Source organism: Panthera pardus, unplaced genomic scaffold, assembly GCF_024362965.1.
Source record: "Panthera pardus isolate Hobbes unplaced genomic scaffold, ASM2436296v1 HiC_scaffold_21, whole genome shotgun sequence".
Lineage (NCBI taxonomy): Eukaryota > Metazoa > Chordata > Mammalia > Carnivora > Felidae > Panthera > Panthera pardus.
The window spans coordinates 37,742,931-37,766,622 of NW_026526777.1; the positions used below are offsets into that span (position 1 = coordinate 37,742,931).

Genomic DNA, 23,692 nt, shown 5'->3' on the forward strand with positions numbered 1-23,692 from the left:
TCATGACCTGAGCCAAAGTGGGACGCTTAACTGACTGAGCTACCCAGGCGTCCCTTGACTATATCTATTATTATCTTTAGAATCTCATTATCATTCATCATTATTTTGAAATCCTGAGGTTTTCCTTATGTTTATAGAGAAACATATCAGGAAGTACACATTGTCATGTTCTGCATTAAATTTTGAAAGATTTTCCTAAAATTTTATCTAAAGTTGCTTTTGTTTTAGAATTCAATAATATTTTATTCCAAAATAAAATAAAGTTTATTTGCAAAGTCTTTTTTTATAATTAAAAAAAAAAAATCAGTGGCCAGAGATTAGCAGGCTCGTTTTCTCAACACACAGCTGTACTGTCTAGGTCTAAAGATGCTGAAAAAAGCTAAAACTGACATATCAGAGAGTTTTCTAATGTGTGGAAAGAAAGAACCTATTCTAAAGGAAAGCAAAATTGTAAATTAAAAAAAATGACTAAAGCTATCCTTGATTTTTTTAGATGTTTATAATTTAACTTATCGTGCCTCATGATATAAAACATTTCAAAATGTATTATGGTACCAGTTAACTCGTGGTTTCATTTTGAGACTATTTAGCATTTTTTTAAAAAGACTATTTTAAATGGGCTCTTTAAAAGCAAAATATTGATTTTCAAACCAAAAATAAGAACAGGGTGAGTTATAATGCACTGGCTGGAGAAGTGCACCTAACATAAGAGTCATGTGCAGCTGAGCACTGACAATGCTGAAAACCTGGATGAAAAGTCAGTGAAAGAAGTCAAGGCACTGCCACTTTTCAACATTAGAGTAATTTATGAAATAAAAGATTTAGCTGCAAACAGGAAGACTAAGTAACAGCTCAACTGCAGAGTTTTATTTCTGCATACAGATGGACAAATCAACAGACATGGCGAGACATGCTCTTCTGGTTGTATCAGCATCACCTAATCATAAAACCTCATCTCTTATGTGAACTCTGGGCAATCAACGTGATTTGTGCCGAAATTTTCAAAGTGAGTAACTTTTTTTTGGTTGTTTTTAAATTTTCTGGTTTTTCTGGAACACCAATGCTGCCATCTTCACCACTGGTACCAAAGTAACGATTGAAATTGCTAGCACCTCACCAAGAGTCAAGGCAGTGTCCCCAAACTGAACTACGGTCATTGCACTGCTGACCGCTGCACACTCACATGAAAAGGAAGAAAGGAAGTCAGATGTGCTTACAAATGTCCCTGATAAAACAGTGGAAATTACTAATTTTATTGAATTTCAACCCTTGAGCAAGTGTCTTTTTAATATTATCGGACAAAATGGAAGGCACACATAAAGTACACACTGGATGTCTCCAGGATAAGTCCCCAGCAACTGTTTCAATTATGATATGAATTAGCCATTTTTTTTCATAAAACTTCATGGTTATTCAGACATGGCTATTTGGTAGACATTTTCTCAAAAGACGAATAAAGCCAGCTTGTAAATTCACAGAAAATAACGGGAAAGTTTTTTGCCAATCTGAACTTCTAAGCAAAAATCAGGATTTCAGAAAACTTGCAACTATGGCCATGAGTTTGACAGCTTAATATTTAAAGACTTTCCTGATGAGATCGGTGGTGAGAGTAACAAATGTGAACCTCTGATATGATACAGTGAGGTGCGTCAACATTTGGATGACGTGCATAACACAGCGAACCAATACTTTCCAAAAGACAAATGCATAAGTTATAAAAACAGACACGGGTAAGAGATTCCAATGGATTTCAGCATAATAAAGTGCAAGTTCATGGATACGGTTCTAGAGCCCACACTGCAGTTTAACTTTAAGAAACCATACTTGTCTGGTTTTGGTATAGCATCAAAGAAAAATATCCGTAATTACCTATCAAGCCTTTAAAAATATTCCTTTCTTAGATACCATATGTTTTCACTCTTATGTGGATCCTGAGAAACTTAACAGAAGACCATGGGGGAGGAGAAGAAAAAAAAAAAAAAGAGGTTAGAGAGGGAGGGAGCCAAAACATAAGAGACTCTTAAAAACTGAGAACAAACTGAGGGTTGATGGGGGGTAGGAGGGAGAGGGGGGTGGTGATGGGTATTGAGGAGGGCACCCGTTGGGATGAGCACTGGGTGTTGTATGGAAACCAATTTGACAATAAATTTCATGTTTAAAAATAAAATAAAATAAAATAAAACCCCTATAATAAAATAAACAAATAATAAATAAAAATATTCCTTTCTTTTCCAACTACATATCTGTGTGAGGTTGGATTTTTTTCATACACTTTAACCAAAATAACATATTGCCAGCAGAAATGTTGAGTACAGAAACAGATATTAGAATCCAGCCAGCCATTAAAGAGATTTCCAAAAAAGGTATAACGATGCTACTCATCTCACAAAACTGCTTTTTTATTTTGGAAAATAATTATTTTCATAGCAGTATTTTTACATTAACATCTTTAGAGAACTGTTATTTTAAAAATGAATTAATAAGTACTTTAAAAATTTAGACATTTAAATTTCTAATAGTGTAAATATCAACCACTGTAGTCCACATAAACAAGCTCTTTGAGGACCTCGATAATGCTTGAAAAGTGTAAAGAGATTCTAATACCAAATAGTTTGAAAACTACTGTTCTAAGATAACAATTTCACATTTGATAAGAAAACGTTAAGTTATAAATGTCTTTTAGGTATAAGGTAAAAGGTGTATCAGGTCTGTATATACAACTCATCCACATTTCAGAATGCTCTCATACTTGTTATCCCTTCTTCTTAGAATATTCTTCCTCTCACTTGCTGCCTCTTTATCACCCAGTTTCAGCTCAAATGTCATTCGTCAGAGAGGCCTTCCCTGATCACCCTACTTAAAGCAGTTCATTCAGGTCATTATCACAATGATGAAATTATTTTTATCACAAAATGGTTTTAGTGTTTCATATATTAACACGCATCTAAAACTATTCTGGGTTTACATAACAATAGGGCCATGATCTTCTCTACCCCTGTATTCCTGGGTGCTTAGAATAGTTATCTGGATATGGTGGATATTCAATAAGAATTGTTTTCACTAACTATATAACTTTTATGCAACTCAAAATTTAAAAATCTGTTACAGGGCTTTAGGGCCAATGAACTGCAAATTAGAAGCCTGCAGTTTTCTTATCTTTTCCTTTCTTTTCTTTCTTTCTTTCTTTCTTTCTTTCTTTCTTTCTTTCTTTCTTTCTTTCTTTCTTTCTTTCTTTCTTTTTTCTTTCTTTGCTTTCACTTATCCAGTAACACTTTTTAAAATTCTTAATGTCAACACTAAGAATGTACGTTAAAAATATATAGTCTCATATGGTAATAAGATTATAAACAGAATAATCAGATTTTCCAGCCCCCCCCCCCCCCAAAAAAAAAAGTCAGATCTCACAACATTGCACCTACATTCCTGCCCTGTCACAATCAGCTGGGGCCAAGGGGCATGCAGCTACCACTTTTAAATGGCAAGTGCACTATTCAGTTCAGCACAGTGGCCACAAGAGGGCACCTTTCTCATTGACAATGCATCCCCATTCTCTGAAGGCATTTGGGTTTCCAACTCCTGCTTTGTGACCCGGTGACTAGCTCTTTAGATATATAAAATCCCAACCTTTTTTAGAACAAGTGAGATGTGATTATGATACTAGACAGGGGGAGAACAGTGTTAAATAAATTCTTAAGGTCTTATTTGGCCAGTTGCTCTAATCCATTTAAGATCCAAAATTGATAGAGATACTAAGACAAAAACCCTTCAGTACTGGTTGAGCTATCTGATCTCAGGCCAGGTCTGTCATCATTTCAGAAGAGGTAAACGCTAATCTCAAAAAGATACAGTTCATCATACAATTTTACACTCTGATACATTTTGATAAGCCCTTCAGTCCCTATTTTGGTATTTTTAAACATCACAAATTATATCATATTGAAACCTTTTACACTAAAAACTGCTTCTACATAAACTGTCAATTTAAATGTTTACTGGTCATCAATTCTATAAACAAAGAATCATGTTTCTATGTTATTTGGTCTTAATCTTTTCTAAAACAGATTAGAAATTCCATAGCTGGTAAAATTGGCTTCTGATTATAACATAAGAGAAAATCTGAAGTAAAGATGATTCTCGTTAAATCAAATATAATCGCTAAATTACAAATCTATCATCTAAATTTAGAAACTAAATTTAGAAAACTATTTTGGAGGGGCACCTGGGTGGCTCAGTGGGTTAAGCGTCTGACTTCGGTTCAGATCATGATCTCTCAGCTTGTGAGTTTGAGCCCCACGTCGGGCTCTGTGCTGACAGCTCAGAGCCTAGAGCCTGTTTCAGATTCTGTGTCTCCCTCTCTCTCTGTCCCTCCCCTGCTCATGCTCTGTCTCTCTCTGTCTCAAAAATAAACAAACATTAGAAATTAAAAAAAAAAAAAGAAAAAACTATTTTGGAGCTACAGAAAGTAGCAAATTTACTCAGATTATAAAGTACTGGCACTTTGTCAGTGGTAATCAGATAACCATTCACTAAATATAATTCTTATCCAATAAAAATAATTTTTAAAAAGTTCTCTCAATAGTAATTACTCTCAATAAGAAAAAAAACATTAGTTTTCAAAAGCACAAATAAGAATTGTATTTACTCAGATATTTCTCTTCCTCAATTACTGCCACACCTACTAATTTTGAGCAGTACATTAAAAATTACATGCTTTCTATTCTCCATTCTCCTTTTCCAATGAATAATCCTATGATTCTGAAGGTTTGATAGGAGCAGCTGAAGAAATGAATACTCATATGGCTAAAATCTGAATGAAGAAAATTGGTGATTATTTCAAGTTTTATCCAAATTTAGCAGAGATTCTTAATAGGAAATGCTATTTTTTAATTTCAAAAATAATATCATTCATCTGATTATAAAGTCCAAACCTGCTCCTGACAGTATATACAGAAATTTATAAAAAGTAAAATTAAAATAAGATACCAATTTATCACCCAGAGACAATATTTGATCTATATATCCTTTGTCTTTTTCCATTCCATCAATACAAACACACGTTTCTTAAAAAATATATTCTATACTATCCCATAAGCTATGATGTACCCTGTTTTCAAATACATTTCTAAAATATATTTGTTAAGAACTGATATAACACTTCATTATATGATCATATTTATCTACATACATTGGTTAGAAGTTCGGTTGCTACTAATCTTTTTTGTTTTTATAACATTGCAACTAGCATCCTTGCAAATAATTATCAGTACACTTTGCTGATTCCTTGGGGTAAGTTCTCAGAAGTGGACTTCATAGGCCCACTTAAGGAGAAAAAGGATGGACATGTTTAAGGCAAAATGCATACTACCAAAATGTCCTCCAGAGCAATGCTACTTTTGATTATCAGTCAGTAAAGGGGATAATATATTTTTTTAGAGAGAGTAATTTAACAAGTCAAACAGTAACATAATCATGGTCAACACTGCATCCAAAAAAAAAAAAAACCAAAACTGTCCTACAAGATAATAGTGTAGGATATGACATCCCAAATAGGTTAAACCTGGTTTCAGCTCGAGTTACTATCTCTGTCAAACTATCCACAGCTCTAATGCCAAACAGCCAACCTTGAAGAGACAACAGAAAGTAGCAATTGAGCATCCGAACCGTGTATGTTTAGGAGGGTGCCTCGGTGGACAGAACTTCGGTTCCTCAATGGAGCCCTCCCTAACTACCCCAATCTGTGCTGATCTGTCCTTCTGGAAATTCTCATTTATTACAGTTAATGCCAACATATGTACTTTTCTATTACATGTACTGAGGTTCTGTTTCCCCAACATGATGTAAACTCTCTTGGAAAATACGCCTCGCCATTTATATTTTCCTCTTAGTGTTTATGTACAGTGATGAGTTATTCCTTCAAAACCTCTTCTCGGGAAGCCAAATTATTAAAAGGCTGATGCTTACTTTGACTGTGCAGAAAAGTTTGCAGCAGCAAAAACGGCAGCTTCAACTTCTACGTTATCATGTGAATCCAGACTCTGTCGGATACTGTGATGAGCATTCTTCCTCTCAGGAATTATTGATGCCAGACTTCCCAACATCCTACAGAGAAAAAGAAACCCAAGAATAACAGAAATACCTTAAGCTAAAAATCAAGAGAGGAAGAAGCAAGGCAAAGCTAGATACCAAAATTAAAATTTGTAGGTAAATCCTTAAACCTCAGGTTAATAAAGCATCAATTTTAGGAACCAAGCAGTGACTCAAATTCTAAACACTTTCCCATACTCCAATATGTCAGAAAAATTAACATGGCTTATCTAACATAAGCAAAATTTAAAATTATCATCCTGAAGTACATTCCAGGTACCAAGTGGAGCCCAGAAACTTCTGAATTATTAAAGCATCAAAATACCAATTTTCCAATGTTCTGTAAGTAAGTCCATTTTAGCAGAGCAACATTTTTGCTATTAAGCAGATCCACAATGTAAAAAAAGTAAGATTTCCAATTTTTTTTTTCCACATCAGTAAATACTGATAGCATGATCTTCAAATCTGTCTTCAACACCAAGAGAAAAGAGGTAGAGGATGTTCCCTGGGGCTCATATCGGAGTCTGCGAGGGTAAGGAAGGTAGAGTCTGGAAAAACACAGGCTACTTTATAATAAACTGGCAATCTGGGAAAGGGAAAAAAAAATCTATTGTTTGTAACATAAACTACAGAAGGTAGAGCTTGAAAGATGTTTTCAGCAGAAAGGCGTGGATGTTAGAGGGCTGCAAAACACTGCAATGAACAAAACAGAGTTCTTACAGGGACAACCTTTGTCTAAGTCAATGTCCTAAGTACCGTCCAACTTGACACGCCATCACTATCTTATGGAGGTTTGACTGGACAGAAGTGTTAGAGTTTATACAAAACAAAATACTAAAACGGACTAAATATGTGATTTGTATTCAATTTGAAAATAAAGTTTTGAAATTACATAGATATTTTTCAAAAGAAATAAATGGCTTGTGATATATTTTATACAAGAGAAAATGAGATTAGGCTAATATTGACACATTTGGATTAACAGTTTGTTGCTATTTAAATATAAAAGGGCAAAACAAGCATAATCCCACTGGTCACTACTTTCTGAAGATATTTCTGGTAATATTATAAATAACTTGTAGCACTACATTTCAAACCTTATAAATACCTTCCAGCTTCTTCTCCTTCCATTTGCTTTGATAAGTCTAGATTTTTTAAAAATATTTTTGAGAGAGAGTGAGAGCAAAAGTGAGAGAGAGACAGAATCCCAACAGGCCCTGCGCTGTCAGAGCAGAGCCTGACCCGGGGCTCAAACTCACGAACCGTGAGATCATGCCCTGAGCAGAAATCAAGAGTCGGATGTTTATTAACCAACTGAGCTACCCAGGCGCCCCTGTTTTAATTGGTAAGTCTAAAGTAATGGGTAAAAAAAGAAAACATCTTTGAAATATCATCTCTTCCTTGTCCTTTCTCCTTTTTAAGTTTAAATCATTCTGACTCTAAAAACTCCTTAGCGTTTGAGAGACATCACTTTTTGCTTTTCTTCATGAGTTTAATCTTATTAATACATTCTTCTAGAAAGCAGTCTCCTTGAGATCAGAGTTCTCACTTAAATCTATGTTCCTTAAAACACACAACAAACTTTCTACTCAACAGGTACTTAATGTTGATCTATCATTTACCAGCCCCATCTTTTCTTTGTAGACTTTGTTTTTCTCAACAGACTCGTTTTTCGGTTTTTCATTGTGCTATTACCAGGCTCTTCAATGAAAAATCGTGTTCCTATAAAATGTTAAGATCATTTCTGTATTATATCTTTTTATTTATAAAAAAAGTATTATAATCAAGCATTTCATGATAGAAGGAATGAATATATAATCACTAATATGCTTCATACATTTCAAAGATAGATTTTTTTTTTTAACGTTTATTTATTTTTGAGACAGAGAGAGACAGAGCGTGAACAGGGGAGGGGCAGAGAGAGAGGGAGACACAGAATCTGAAACAGGCTCTAGGCTCTGAGCTGTCAGCACAGAGCCCAACGCGGGGCTCGAACTCACAGACCGTGAGATCATGACCTGAGCCGAAGTCGGCTGCTTAACCGACTGAGCCACCCAGGCGCCCCTCAAAGATAGATTTTTAACAGCCAGTTTCTTTACATTTCTATGGTGACTGAAAACTTTTTTTTTTTTTTTGGCATGTGTTGCATTTTGCCACATAGGAAATAAGTGAATCCATTAGGGCAGGTATCATTTTTCTCATTTTACACCAGGGAAAGTGATTTATGAAATGTCAGCACATCAGAATGTGAGTTGGGACCAAAACAGTTCTCCCTATGCATACAGCCAAACTTCTCTTCAGTTGAGCAGGCCACTGTTTCCCAAATGGGGTTTCAAAATGCTGACATCTTTTTTTTTTTTTTAATTACAAAAGTACTTAAATTACTTTTCCATTTTAAAAGCAGAATATTTTGAAGACCTTGTGGTATAAACTAAAAGCATATGTACAGTGGTTAGTGGCTATAACATAAGCACACTCGCAGCCTACTCACTTGGCTTTACACTGCCAGCATCTGGGGTGGTTTTGACAGTTACCCAGTTTGGAACTTTCTTTATTCTGAGGCATACATTATTTTAGTTACAGACAGAAAACATAAGAAACAATTATGTTGAGACATAACTTAATGAAGAGTATAAAAAATGGTAGTAATTCTGTTCATGGCATTCAGGCCCTAAAAGAAGTTTCTGTCTATTCTTAAATATGATATGTAAAACATGCATCTGACAAAGGACTGGTATTGAGAATATATCAAGAAATCCTACAATTCTGTAATAAAGAGACAAGTAAAATCTTAAAATCTAAACAATCTAATAAAAGAAAATGGGCAAGTGATTTGAACGACTACTCCCCAAAAAGAGAGAGAAAAACCGTGAGAAAAAGCTCAACATCATTACCATCAGGGAAATGCAAATCAAAACTGCTACACACCCATCAGAATGGCTAATGTAGAAGATAAGACACACCAAAGGCTGGCAAGAAGGTGAAGTAACCAGAACTCACATACTGTTGGTCAGAATATAAAATGGTTAAAATCGCTTTGGAAAAAGGCTTGGCAGTTTCTTATAAAATTAAATATACACCTACCCTATGGTTCAGCAATTTCACTCCTAAGTATATATTTGTCAGAAAGGGAAGCATGTTCACAACAGGTCTTGGACAAGAAGGTTCATAGCAACTTTACTTATGATAGCTGTAAATTGGAAAGAGCCTAAGAGTTCATCAGTAAGAGAACAAATAAACTGTTACTGTCACACAATGGAAAAGTACTCAGCAATAAAAACAAATTAATGACATACAAAATGGATTAATATCAAAAAACGAAAAGAAGCCTTATACAAAAGGATACCCACTGTATGAGGCCACTTATATGACATTTGAAAACAGATGAAAACTTATCTAGGTAACAGGAAAAACTCAGACCAGCAGTGGCCTCTGGGGAGGTGGACGAGAGAAGTGAGTAGGATGGGGCGTGAAGGAATATTCTGGAGTAAGTTCTATACCTTGATAGTGGTTGGAGTTACTTGAAGCATCTGTCAGTACTCAGTAAATTAACTGACATTAAAGAACCAGATAACCCTGTAAACGAACTAAACTCTAGCTAATGATACGCATGCTAAAGTATCCAAAGGAAAGTGTATGGTCTGTAATTTACTAGGAAATGCATTAGAAAAAGTTTTTTGCTCTTTTGTTAAAATTTATAGTAAAGTGTTACTGGAAAAGAAAGGAATCTACATTTTAATATATTTAGTCCCAAGTCAAACATGTGATTTAAATTTTTTTATTGACAAATCATGCTTTTTCTTACATAAGCTGTAAATGATATGGTGTTTGTTACTTGCTGAAGCACAAACTTAGTTTTCTTTATAATTTCTAAAAGATTGTATTTTTATATTTTTTATTTTTTTTAATTTACATCCAAATTAGTTAGCACATAGTGCAACAATGATTTCAGGAGTAGATTCCTTAATGCCCCTTACCCATTTAGCCCATCCCCCCCCCACAACCCCTCCAGTAACCTTCTGTTTGTTCTCCATATTTAAGAGTCTCTTATGCTTTGTCCCCCTCCCTGTTTTTATATTATTTTTGCTTCCTTTCCCTTATGTTCATCTGCTTCGTCTCTCAAAGTCCTCATATGAGTGAAGTCATATGATACCTGTCTTTCTCTAATTTTGCTTAGCATAATACCCTCTAGTTCCATCCACGTAGTTGCAAATGGCAAGATTTCATTCTTTTTGATTGCCGAGTAATACTCCAGTGTGTGTGTGTGTGTGTGTGTGTGTGTGTGTGTGTGTGTGTGTACCACCTCTTTATCCATTCAACCATCGATGGACTTTGGAGCTCTTTCCATACTTTGGCTACTGTTGATAGTGCTGCTATAAACAGTGGGGTGCATATGTCCCTTCGAAACAGTACACCTGTATCCCATGGATAAATGCCCAGTAGTGCAATTGCTGGGTCGTAGGGTAGTTCTATTTTCAATTTTTTGAGGAACCTCCGTACTGTTTTCCAGAGTGGCCGCACCAGCTTGCATTCCCACCAACAACGCAAAAGAGATTCTCTTTCTCCGCATCCTCGCCAACATCTGTTGTTGCCTGAGTTGTTAATTTAGCCATTCTGACAGGTGTAAGGTGGTATCTCATTGTGGTTTTGATTTGTATTTCCCTGATGATGAGTGATGTTAAGCATTTTTTCATGTGTCGGTTGGCCATCTGGACGTCTTCTTTGGAAAAGTGTCTATTCATGTCTTTTGCCCATTTCTTCACTGGATTATTTGTTTTTTGGATGTTGAGTTTGATAAGTTCTTATAGATTTTGGACACTAACCCTTTACGTGATATGTCATTTGCAAATATAAAAGATTGTATTTTTAAAACTTTATAATGTAATATTAAATAATACACTAAATTAAAAAATACTTTTTTACTTTAAGTCATTTCTTATATGATGAAAAAACAATGAAATCATGAAAAAAATTTCTAAGGCTATTCAAAAATGTTCTATTTTTGTGAAAAGTGTTTGATATTCTCATATTGTATTGATACTACAATTTCAGTTTTGAGTTATTATAAAAACACTTTTTTTTTTGGTTTGGTATTTACAATTCTGCAAACTTTACAAAACGATCTGATCACCCCTTATTCCCAATCATCAAGCTCTTTATCCTCTTCCTAAAGTGCCTACGCCAAGAATGTTTTCAAAACAGGTCCTTGTATTTGGCAAAAACATCTGAGGCCTTATCTATCTGAAGACCTTCTTATTGTACTACATTTTAAATGGCAACTGGATTCCATAACATTCTTAGCTCAAATTTCTTTTAGTACTTTTTGCATCAAGTGTTATGTTGAAACCTATTACTTCAATCTGAATTTTTTCCCTTTAAAGTGCTCTAAATAAGTAAATCCTCTCTTTCTGGAAGCTTTCTAGAAATCTCTGGTTATTCAATGAAGAACTGTGGCAAAGCTCAGTTGCCATGACTTAGAAAGGGCAAGCATGCAAAATGAATGGAATATTCAAATATTAATCTATATTCTTCTCAAAATATTCAAACTAGGTCTAAATTATTTATGAAATCATTTCCCTATTTACATTCTATTTTTTTTTTTTTTTTTTTTGTCTTCTGATCAAAATAAATAAATAAATAATGTATACATGTGGAAAATAACTCAAACATTACAAAAACCACTCGGAAGTCTCTTGTAATCCATAGCCCAATGACCCCTGACAAAACTCATCACTGTTAACAGTATATACTCCTTCAGATTTTTCTCTGAGCCTGTATAAACACATATATTAATATTATAGACAAAAATGAGTTAATAAAATGAACATCACTTGACTGTTTTTTTTAACTTAGTATCTCTATGTTAAACACATACTTACTTCATTCTTTAAAAGTTATACAGTGGTCCATAAATTAACTATTCCCATATCGACAAATCATTTTTCACCTTTTACAAAAATGATACTATGATCATCTGTATACATATATCCACCAACTTTTAAAAATGATTTATAGCAAACAATTTCTGTAAGTGAATTTGCTGAATCAAAAGGTAAGAATATCTTGGGTCTGGGTAGTCAGTTAAGCATCCATCTAACTCTTGATTCGGCTCAGGTCATGATCTCACGGTTTGTGAGACTGAGCCCCACATGGGGCTCTGTGTTGGCAGCGTGGAGCCTGCTTGGGATTCTCTCTCTACCCCTCCCTCACTTGTGTGTGAGTGTTGACTCTCTCTCTCTCTCTCAAAAATAAACAAACAAAAAAAAGGTAAGATATCTTTAAATCTTTTATATATGGTTTTTAAAAGATAAAGCCAATTTATTGTCTTTAAAATATCACACTGTGCTCAAAATTTAATCACTCAAAAGGCAGAGGAATGACAAAAGCACTTAATCCTGAACAAGAGGGAAGCGCTGGCTCCTGATGGAAAAACTTAGGGAAAAAGTGACATCCTAGACTTCATGGCTAAAAAGAAGATTCTCTGAACAAGGCAAGCCAGAAATGAGCCCTGTAATTTAGGAAAGTCAATTTCAAAAGTCTAAACATTACACATACATTCCATAGACGGCAGACCTAAAAAGAAAATATGGTTGAAACTGGATAGAAGGCTTATAATATAAAATTCTGACAGAATTAAAAAAAAATTTTTTTTAGATGCCAAGAAAGAAAAGGCTGAACAAACAACAGTAGTTGTATCTGGCATTCTCCAAGGGGTTCAAATACAAATGACTGCGTATAAAAATGAGCACATAACAGGGGCGCCTGGGTGGTTCAGTCGGTTAAGCATACGACGTCAGCTCAGGTCATGATCTCACAGTTCATGAGTTTGAACCCCATGTCAGGCTCTGTGCTGACAGCTCGGAGCCTGGAGCCTGCTTTGGATTCTGTGTCTCCCTCTCTGTGCCCCTCCCCAGCTTACTCTCTCTCTCTCTCTCTCTCTCTCTCTCTCTCTCTCTCAAAAATAAAACATTAAAAAAAATTTTTTTTTAAAAATGAGCACATAACCACGGATGAATACAAAAACTGACTTGAAACAGAACAAAGTCAGGAAGAGCTCAAAATCAGCTGAGGCTAAGCTAGATTCAGATCCAAGTTATCTGATCAGAACACCAACTTAGGAAAAGGAATGTTTCAAACACACAAGTTAGGCAATAATTCACAACCAAACAGTATCATAGATGGTAACTGAAAAGCATGTATAGATTGGGATGGTTACCATATTTCTGCCTGGAGTCTTAATTGAAAAAATAAATTAGTACCATCCATAATGAAAAAAGTACATATATTGCCTTTCTTGAGTACATAATTACAGCCCAAACAATCTTGTGGATTCATTATAGCAACAGAGTATACCGGAGTGTGATGGCTCTTGCCACAGGATCGTTACTATGAATCACAGAGAAAATTCTCTTCACAAATTCATCCACATTTAGAATCTTCTCCAAATGCTTCTCACTCTGTTGAGTAACTTTAAGGACACACAACCTCAGGAAATTGTTTCTACGAAGAAGCAGAGAAAAGGTAAATGAGACCACCTTAGGAAAGTAACATTTATTTATTTATTTTTTTTTTTTTTTGGTGAGTACTTCCTTTTATTTTTTTTTTTTTATATTCAATTTTTTTTTTATTTTTTAATATATGAAATTTACTGTCAAATTGGTTTCCATACAACACCCAGTGCTCATCCCAAAAGGTGCCCTCCTCAATACCCATCACCCACCCTGCCCTCCCTCCCACCCCCCATCAACCCTCAGTTTGTTCTCAGTTTTTAACAGTCTCTTATGCTTTGGTTCTCTCCCACTCTAACCTCTTTTTTTTTTTTTTTTTCTTCCCCTCCCCCATGGGTTTCTGTTATGTTTCTCAGGATCCACATAAGAGTGAAACCATATGGTATCTGTCTTTCTCTGTATGGCTTATTTCACTTAGCATCACACTCTCCAGTTCCATCCATGTTGCTACAAAAGGCCATATTTCATTTTTTCTCATTGCCACGTAGTATTCCATTGTGTATATAAACCACAATTTCTTTATCCATTCATCAGTTGATGGACATTTAGGCTCTTTCCATAATTTGGCTATTGTTGAGAGTGCCGCTATAAACATTGGGGTACAGGTGCCCCTATGCATCAGTACTCCTGTATCCCTTGGATAAATTCCTAGCAGTGCTATTGCTGGGTCATAGGGTAGGTCTATTTAGGAAAGTAACATTTAATTAGGAATCAAAGCAACACATGATTTTAAATGTTAGCAACGGGGCAATGTTTTTCAATCTTATCATTTTTTTGTCTCATCACTAAAAGAGTTGAAGCCTATGCTTTGAATACGAAGCATAAGTAGTTAGCAATGCCTACAGTTCTGGGGCCAGACACCAAGAGGGTAGAGTCAGAAAGAGAAGCTGTGGAGATGAACCTCATCTCTTCAATTGTATTATAACCATGGCCGGGAGCTCAGATGGTCCTCCTCTTCTAGCAAGCTAATTCTACAAATCTCTTCTCCTTCAAGTCTGACTCGGTGTGTATATAAGTAGCCGAGTGCATGAAAAATGGTGGAAAGAAGTAGGAGGGACTGGTGGGGAGAAAACCAACCAACCAGCAGGGATTTATCCAGTGCTTCCATGTTTTAGGAACCTCACAGTAACATGCAATCTTGTGTTACAAAATATTAAGTCAGAAACTTCTCAAAACAACCTGTGCAAATCAGATACTTCCAAAATATACAACAATACATTAAGATCATCTTAATTTGATTTATCCTGTTCCCCAAAGAAGTAACCTCTGATTGTGACTTCATTTGTGCTTAAAACACCACTATATTTCACACCAAAAAGTGTTGCAAACTGTCATGTGCATCCACTAAAATGGTCACTGACCACGTGGAAGTCCTAAAGCACAAAAAGAATAAAGACCACGATATTAAACAAAGAAACGTGAACAAATACTTTAGGATGCCGAGGCTTTAAAAAGACTTACCCAACTCTGAAAACGTCAGCTAACTTTAGGAATGCGGAATTGATGAGAATAGGGAATGGATACTTCTGAAAGAGCCTGGGAAAGCGAACAACTGCTTCACATTGCTCGCCAAGCTTGCCAGATCTTAGACCTACGAAAAGCATGAAAACAGAAGAATAGCTTACAAACCTGTGGTTACAACAAGGCAAAAATAGCAAATACCAACACAGCATTACACAGTAAAATTACTTATACCATAAAATAACATTCACAACAATTAGGTAAGGTACAATTGTAACTCACGATCTTTTATAAATAATAGGCCAGATAGTAATTTGGTAAACTGACACTTTTAGATATAAACTAATGAAGAAGAAACAATTTTTTTAAAAAAGGTTGAGCAGTTTAAGAATATTTGGAGCCATAAAATAAGTCTCAACAAATTTAAAAGGACTGAAATACCTTGTTATGTTCTCTGACCATAATGGAATTAAGTTAGAAATCTCTAAGAGAAAAATATCTAGAAACTTCCCAAATATTTGGAAATTAAAAAACTTATAAATAAGCCATGGGTGAAAGGGAAATTAGAAAAATATCTTGGGGTGCCTGGCTGACTGAGTCGGTTAAGCATCCAACTCTTGATCTTGGCTCATGGTTCATGGGATCGAGCCCCACATTGGGCTCTGCACTGACAGCACGGGGCCTGCTTGGATTCCCTCTCCCTCTCTCTCTGCCCATCTCCCGCTCATGTGAGCGCCCACAGGCACTCTTCCTCTCTCTCAAAATAAATAAGCAAAAAATAAACAAACTTCACAAAGAAATGTCTTCAACTGAATGAAAAAGAAAGCACAACCTAAGGGAGGCAGCTAATGCAATTCTTCAAGAAACCTAACACTAAATGCTTTATATTAGGGAAGAAGAAAGGTTTCAAAGCAATGATGTAACAAAGGGGCCAAGATAATTCAATGTTGAAAGGATACTCTTTTTAACAAACTATCCTGGGACAACGGAATATCCATATGCAAAAATAAATAAATAAATAAATAAAACCTTGATCCTTAATTTGCACCATACACAAAAATTAACTCAAAAATGAACCATAGGCCTAAATGTAAGAGCTAAAATTATAAACCATATGAAGAAAATACAGAGACAATCTTTATGAGCTTGGGTTAAGCAAAGACTTCTTAGATCAAACACAAAAAGCATAAACCATAAAATAAAAAAGTATTAAACTCCATCAAAATTAAAAACTTCTGCTCTTTGGGGTGCCTGAGTAGCTCAGTCGGTTAAGCGTCCACTTTGGCTCAGGTTATGATCATTCGGTTCATGGGTTCAAGTCCCACGTCGGGTTCTAACCCGACAGCTGGGAACTTGGAGTCTGCTTCAGATTCTGTGTCTCCTTCTCTCTCTCTCTGTCTCTCCCCCACTTGTGTGTACTCGCTCTCCCTCAAAAATAAATACACGTTAAAAAAAAAAACTTCTCTTCAAAAGATACTGTTAAGAGAATGAAAAGACAAGCCACATACCAGAAGAAAATATTTAGAGAACACATATCTGATAAAGGACAATGTGGAGGCCACTTTTAGGCAACAGGCTCGACCAATGGAAACCTGAGTAAGGTAAAAGGGTCCATGGTGACTATGGAGCTGAATGCAAACGGGAAGACCCACCTCAAAATATCCATAAGCCCTAGCTGACCAATGGGCTGCTTATGACGAGGCCCAAGTACCAAAAAAGGAAAATTCCATATGTTCCCATGCCTCTTCACTTCCCACCCGCTTAAATCCAGTCCCCCAACTTTGCCTACTCGCTTGTCTCTCCTTTGCTATCCTGCCCCGAAGTTCTCTTGCAGTGTATTCAATAAACTTCTATCTCCTTTGTTCTGTCTTGGGTGAATTCTTACACCACCCACATCTCCAGCCTCTACCCTATAGGGTCACTCCACAGACATCATCCATACTTCTTCCGCCTCAATAAGATGACAACACGATTTTTAATTTTTATTTATTTAGTAATTTTAACGTTTATTTATTTTTGAGAGACAGAGAGACAGAGTGCGAGCGGGGACGGGGCAGAGAGAGGGGGACACAGAATCTGAAGCACGCTCCAGTCTCCAAGCTGTCAGCACAGAGCCCGACGTGGGGCTCGAACCCACGAACTGTGAGACTGTGATCTGAACTGAAGTCACATGCTTAACTGACTCAGCCACCCAGGTAACCCTAGAAGACAACCTGAATTATTTATTTATTTATTTATTTATTTTAATTTTTTTTTTAAATTTTACATTTATTGATTTTTGAGAGACATAGTGAGACAGAGCATGAGCCGGGGGTGGGGGCGGGGGGGGGGGGGAGAGAGAGAGAGAGAACAAGACACAGAATCTGAAGCAGGCTCTAGGCTCTGAGCAAGTGTTCAGCACAGAGCCCCATGCGGGGCTTGAACCCATGAACTGTGAGATCATGACCTGAGCTGAAGTCAAATGCTCAACCGACTGAGCCACCCAGGCACCCCACAACCTGATTTTTTTTAAATGGGCAAGATATGAAGAGATATTTCATTAAAGAACAAATATAAATGGCACGCACATGCAAGTTAACAGATGTTCAACACGGCTGGTCATCAGGGAAATGTAAATTAAAAACCACATTAAGATGGCAGTACATACCCACTAGAACGGCAAAAAATGTTATGACAGACAATAGCAAGTGCTAATGAGGCTATGGAGCAACTATAACTCTCATATATTGCTGGTGGGAATACAAAACTATACAACTCCTTGGAAAACAGTTTGGTTGTTTTTTATAAAGGTGATCATTTACCTACTGTCCACTCAGCAATCCTACTTCTAAATATTTACCCAGGAGCATTGAGAATATTCGTCTGTACAAATACCTGTATTCAACTGCTCACAGTAGCTTTATTCATAATGGCCGCCAATTGGAAAAAACCCAAATGTCCATCAACTGGCGAATAAATAAACAAACTGTGGTCTATCCACACAAGGGACTACCACTCGGCAATAAAAAGGAAACAAATGCTGCTTCATGCAACAACATGGGTAGATCTCAAAATCACTAGGCTAAGTAAAAGAAGTCAGACCCAAAAAAGACTACAAAACTTTAAGACTGTTTTATATGACATTCAAGGAAAGGCAAAACTTTGGGACAGAGAACAGATCAGTAATTGTCAGGGGCTTGAGAGAGAAAATTGACTGCAAAGGGGTACAGGGAAAGTTTTTGGGGTGAAGGAAATGTTTTATATCTTTTTTTTTTTTAAGTTTATTTATTTTGAGAGAGAGAAAGAGAAAAAGAACAGGGAGAGCTTGAGCGGGGGAGGGGGGAGAGAGAGAATCCCAGGCATGCTCCTTGTTGTCCATGCAGGCAGAATGTGGGGCTCGAACTCACTAACCATGAGACCACAACCTGAGCCGAAATCAAGAGTCAAATGCTCAACCAACTGAGCCACCCAGGCACCCCAGAAACATTCTATGTCTTGACTGTGGTAGTGGTTTCATGACTGCATGCATTTGGTGAATTTAATTATACATAAATTATACCTCAATTAATCTGATTTTTTTAACATAAAAAAAAAGCAACCAACAAATTATAAAGTTAATGTTCAATTCCTGAAAAAATATTCATTTAGAATGAGTATCTTAATATGGTATTAATATAATCAGCTTCAAATATTTCTTTTTTTTAGTATTTTAGCATTTACAAAATGCTAATTATGTATATCTAAATCTGGGCAAGAATAGGGGCGCTACAATCTCTCTGTTCAGTAAAGTCTGCTCGCTGTTAGAAAATGACAAAGAAAATACTCATCTGAGGACTCTTTACTGGGTGTGACTACGCTTCAATACAAAAGACAATCAGAGTAAATCTGCACAGGCAATTCCTACAACGTATTAATGGTTTGAGTTTTGTAAACGCACTCTTGTTGGTTATTTGGTACTTGGAATATATTTCCTTGTAGGAAAAAAAAAAGCACTGTCAGCACTCATCATATTCCAGAATCCAATAACAACTTATAATAAAAGTTCCCATGGGAAAATTCAAATTTCTAATTGAGATATTTAGAACATATCCCTTCTTTGCCTGCTCCCCCTTTCCTCTGCCCCCCACCTCCATACATATAAGAACTGCCATTAAAGCTCTAGAACTCTTCTCCCAACCAAACACACCTTGCCAGTGGAAATGTTCTAGGTACCTGGCAATGGCTCATGTAGGCTTAAAAGCTTTTCTAAAGGCCTGACTTGACAGAGGGTTCCAGAGACACACACACAGGGCAGTAAAGACAAAAGGGAAGGGGAGATAAGGAAGGGCAAGTCTGAGGATGCAGGTGAAGAGAACAGAGAAGTAACAGATATGTTTGTGCATGTGTGCTAGGGGAACCTATTGGGATGATGCACAGCCATTGAACTTTTTTCCTCCTCTTCTCTCTGCCAGTAGTTCAGTGACGCAAAAGGGAGTAAAATTCTGTTTGTAATGAATTAAACCTTGGTTGGGATGAAAAACGTAAAGTAGGAGACAGCCCATGTAGAGGGAGTTTCCTGACAGAATATGATCTGTTTTACATTCCCTTAAAAAGCAAAATCACAGATTACACTGATTTGTTTAAACATGGTGATTTAAAATGCACCAAAGATAATTTTGAATTTGGCCAGAGAAATGTTTTGATTTCTCTAATACTGTCTAATTTTATTTCTTTAAGATAAAATATACCCTCATTCCTGTAACAGAGCCAACCAAAATAAATAAGTAAAAGAAGAGTCAATTTCTTGCTTATTTTCTGATGTAAGAGCTTTTGGAAAAAGGAAACAAGAAGCTAGGTTGACTCTGAGGGACAGAAGCTAAGGTTCAAGGGAAGAGGAAAATGCACGAAGACCTAGGATTTGGCAACAATCCTAAGCTAGGGCTATGGTACCCATCTTGCTTGCTCTGGGCCAGTTTCAATTTCATAATAAACCAAGCACCTGAAAATGGGCACTCAGCACAATCAGATCATGTAAGAAGGGCTGTTCACTTTATTTCTGTTGCTAGCTACAACCAACCTGAGGAAGAATGCCCTGATCATAAGACCAACGATCGTGAGAATGCCACTATAAAAACAGATATTAAGGTGTAGGGATGTGATTGCTGTTTCTACATCTTTATTTGTATTCTCCCACCAAAGAAACGGAGCTCTCCTTCTTTTTTATTTTTTAAATGTTCATTTTTGAGAGAGAGCGAGTGTGCACGCACGAGTGGGGAAGGGGCAGACAGAGAGGGAGAGAGAGAATCTCAAGGAGGCTCCACACTGTCAGCGCAGAGCCCGATGAGGGGCTTGATCTCATGAATCATGAGATCATGACCTGAGCTGAAATCAAGAGTTGGACGCTCAACTAAATGAGCCACCTTTTATCTCCATTTTAAAGATGACACAGGCAAAGACTTGTTAAGCAACTTGCCCAAGGAACAAAAGCTAATAAATGGCAGATGCGGGATTCAAGTCCTGGCAGTCTGGCTCCAGAGCCTATGGTCCTAAACTATGAAGCTAAAATACATCTGTAGCACGCAACTAGAGAGTAGAAGTTAAGATTTAAAAAGGGATTCTTTGATTATGATTTTAGAGTGCTCTAATTCTGAGGGATAACAAATTCTAGGGAACTGAGGAAGAATAACATAAATTATGGTAAACTTGGGGGTTGTTATGTACATGAATCAAGTCTTCAAAACAACACACATTTCCAGGCAGCATGTATCAGTCAGAGTTCTTAGCTTCAAGCCACACAAGCTAACTGGCTGATTAGGCAGAACAGGAGTTTATTAAAAACCTAATAAACAGTTTCGAGGCTAAACAGCTAAGAACACCTAATACTGCACTGCCAGACTGATGAGATGAGAAGTCTTGTTGCTGGGAAACTCGGGATGCAACTATTAGCTCTGCTGTCATCCAGGAACGCTGTAGCCATTGCTGCCGTTACTGTCCACTCACACCGCAGCCACGGTCACTGCCAGGGCACGGAACTGTGAGTGTGCCCTCAAGTACATCTTCGTGCATTGCTAACCTCCTGTATCACAGAGCCCGGAGGAGGTCCCTCTGACTGGCAGAGCTGAGTTCACATCTCGCGCTTTGCAAAGTTAACTAGAAAGGTGAGTTTTGGCTTCCACTCTGGTGAGACAGGGCTCTTGGTGTGAGTCATTCCTCAAGCACAGGAGGAGCGATCACAAGATGTTAAGTGACCACCAACATGACTAATACCCACCACAAAGAACACTGCTAATACACATTACCATCCAAGCACGTTTTAAGAGAGTTTGGTATGTACGTTCGCTTTAGCTGAGGGGTGAGGATGATTTAAAATGGAACCATAACACGTATGTATCTTGAAGTGTATTCATTAAAAATGGGGGTAGGGAAGAAGAAATACCAACATAAGTATGCACCACACATTGTAAGATAACCTAACATCCCACAGCTTAATAAATTGATCACGGCAAGTCTCAGTAAATTATATTTATGTTTTTAAATTTTTTTTTCAACGTTTTTTATTTATTTTTGGGACAGAGAGAGACAGAGCATGAACGGGGGAGGGGCAGAGAGAGAGGGAGACACAGAATCGGAAACGGGCTCCAGGCTCCGAGCCATCAGCCCAGAGCCTGACGCGGGGCTCGAACTCACGGACCGCGAGATCGTGACCTGGCTGAAGTCGGACGCTTAACCGACTGCGCCACCCAGGCGCCCCCAGTAAATTATATTTAAAAAGCGGGAACAGAAACAACAGAAATGATAGTCAACTCAACTGATAATGAACAATAAAACATCCTTCACCCAAATTTCATAAATTGTCTATAACTGTGTATGGTGGGATGTATGCAATACCGTACAGCCAGAATAGTGATTCAGAATCATAAACAAATTAGCTTTATTTTATGAATACCAACTTTCAGTAATATTTAAGGATGCAGTTTGTAAGTTACAAAATCGTCAAAACAGTAGCTCTTACCCACATATAAAAATGAGTCTATGGATTTCAGTAAGAACTGAAGAAGGGCCTTGGGTTTTTGGAATAGTTCACGACCCATCAAGTAATCACCAATCAGGAATTGAGATGTTAAGACTTTCAATTCCACGTGACCTTCCTACAGGTCCACCTCTTGATACTCTCAGGCTAAATATGGTCTGATGGTACAGATCTCAAGAGAGAATCTGGTTGACTCAGTGTGGGTCACATGTCCCCTTCTGAATCAGTCAGTTCTGGCATGGAATGGGTCACCTGGTACAGACTTTGTCGCAGAGGCCTCTCTCTTGAGCAGGGGATATGGAGATACTTCCACAGCCTCGTGTTTGTTTATCATAACACCAACTACATCTGTGCCAAAATGGACAGTGTAATAGCAATCTGTGGTTTTCAGTCTGAGAACTCACAGGTTTGGAATACAGGTGAGGTGATAGCATCTAAGGGGAAAATAAGGGAAGATAAATAGTTGTCCTGATTTGTATCAGTTTTCTGTTTCATAAATTTTTCAAAGAGCACGCCTCAAAATTTCATGCAGCAGTAAGTTCACCAACACCTCAAGCAGCAACTCCATCTCTTATATTTCTTCTCTTCCCATAGCTCAGCTGCAAGAAAGGGAACCACTCCCTTCCTGGTTGCTCTTTCACCTCATCCTTTCCAAGGCCAACCTTACAGGAATCGGGCTGAGTGATGTCATTTAAAGGAGACTCCTTTTCACTCAGGGTGAAGGAGATCTTGCGTAGGTTTTCCTAAATCATTAGGACACTTTCTGTCAGTTCAGACTATGCAGAAGTTATATTAATGAGAAAGTTATACTGATCAATGTAAACGAGATATGTCCTTTATAATGCCCGGATTAATGATTACCCATATTCTGAAATGTGGCAGATAAATTTAAGTTATACTTGATTATAACATTTAACTCCGTATGTGCTTAGTCTTCACAGCTCAGTCAGCATGGTTATCAGCTAAAAACTCTGAAAAAGGGACATACCACCGAAAGACCTCTACAAAGCAGCTAGAGTGATCACTAAAAATGTAAACCAATCTCATGTCAGTCCTCTGCTTAAAAATTTTCAGTGTCTTCTCAATGCACTTGGCATAAAATCCAAACTTCTTGTCCTGACTAACAAGGCCATATATGATTTAGCCCTGTTTCCTTCTTAAAGCTGTACTGTTCACTAATATAGCCCCAAGTCCAAGTACAGTGACTAACACAATGTAGGCGATCTGTAAATATTTGCTGAGTGAATGAATGGCTATCACCTGATTATTTTTCTGTGTTACTAACTACATCTGGAAGGAATGGACTTGTGTCAGCTTCAAAATGGCATCCATTTATTCCTAGAGAGATCAGAAACAAATGGCTTAACTGCCATGCTTGCTCAAAAGGCTCAGAACAAAGTGCAAGAAATCATAAATGACATCTCCCAAGTGTGCATCTTAGGACACGAGTGCCACAGACATTTCCTTATAATGGAGTTCAAGTGTCACATCTGTACATCTAACTGCCTACACAACATCTCCATTTGGATGACTAAGAGATGTCTCAAATTTAGCAGTCCCAAACTGATTTCACTTTCATCCACTCAGTAAATGGCAATACATACTTCTAGTAGATCAGACCAAACACCTCTAAGTTTTTTCCTGACCACTA

General features: G+C 37.0%; 1 protein-coding gene across 1 annotated transcript in view; it reads right to left on the reverse strand.

Moving 5' to 3' along the window:
• The window catches only part of INTS7 (integrator complex subunit 7), a 92,908-nt gene that overhangs the window by 65,775 nt on the left and 3,441 nt on the right, over window positions 1-23,692 (reverse strand). Inside the window, exons 2-4 of the mRNA XM_053909140.1 lie at window positions 15,054-15,183; window positions 13,438-13,584; window positions 5,962-6,099 (exon numbers count right to left, since the gene is read on the reverse strand). Coding sequence (XP_053765115.1) covers window positions 5,962-6,099; window positions 13,438-13,584; window positions 15,054-15,183 — 415 coding nt within the window. The remainder of the gene's footprint in view (window positions 1-5,961; window positions 6,100-13,437; window positions 13,585-15,053; window positions 15,184-23,692) is intronic.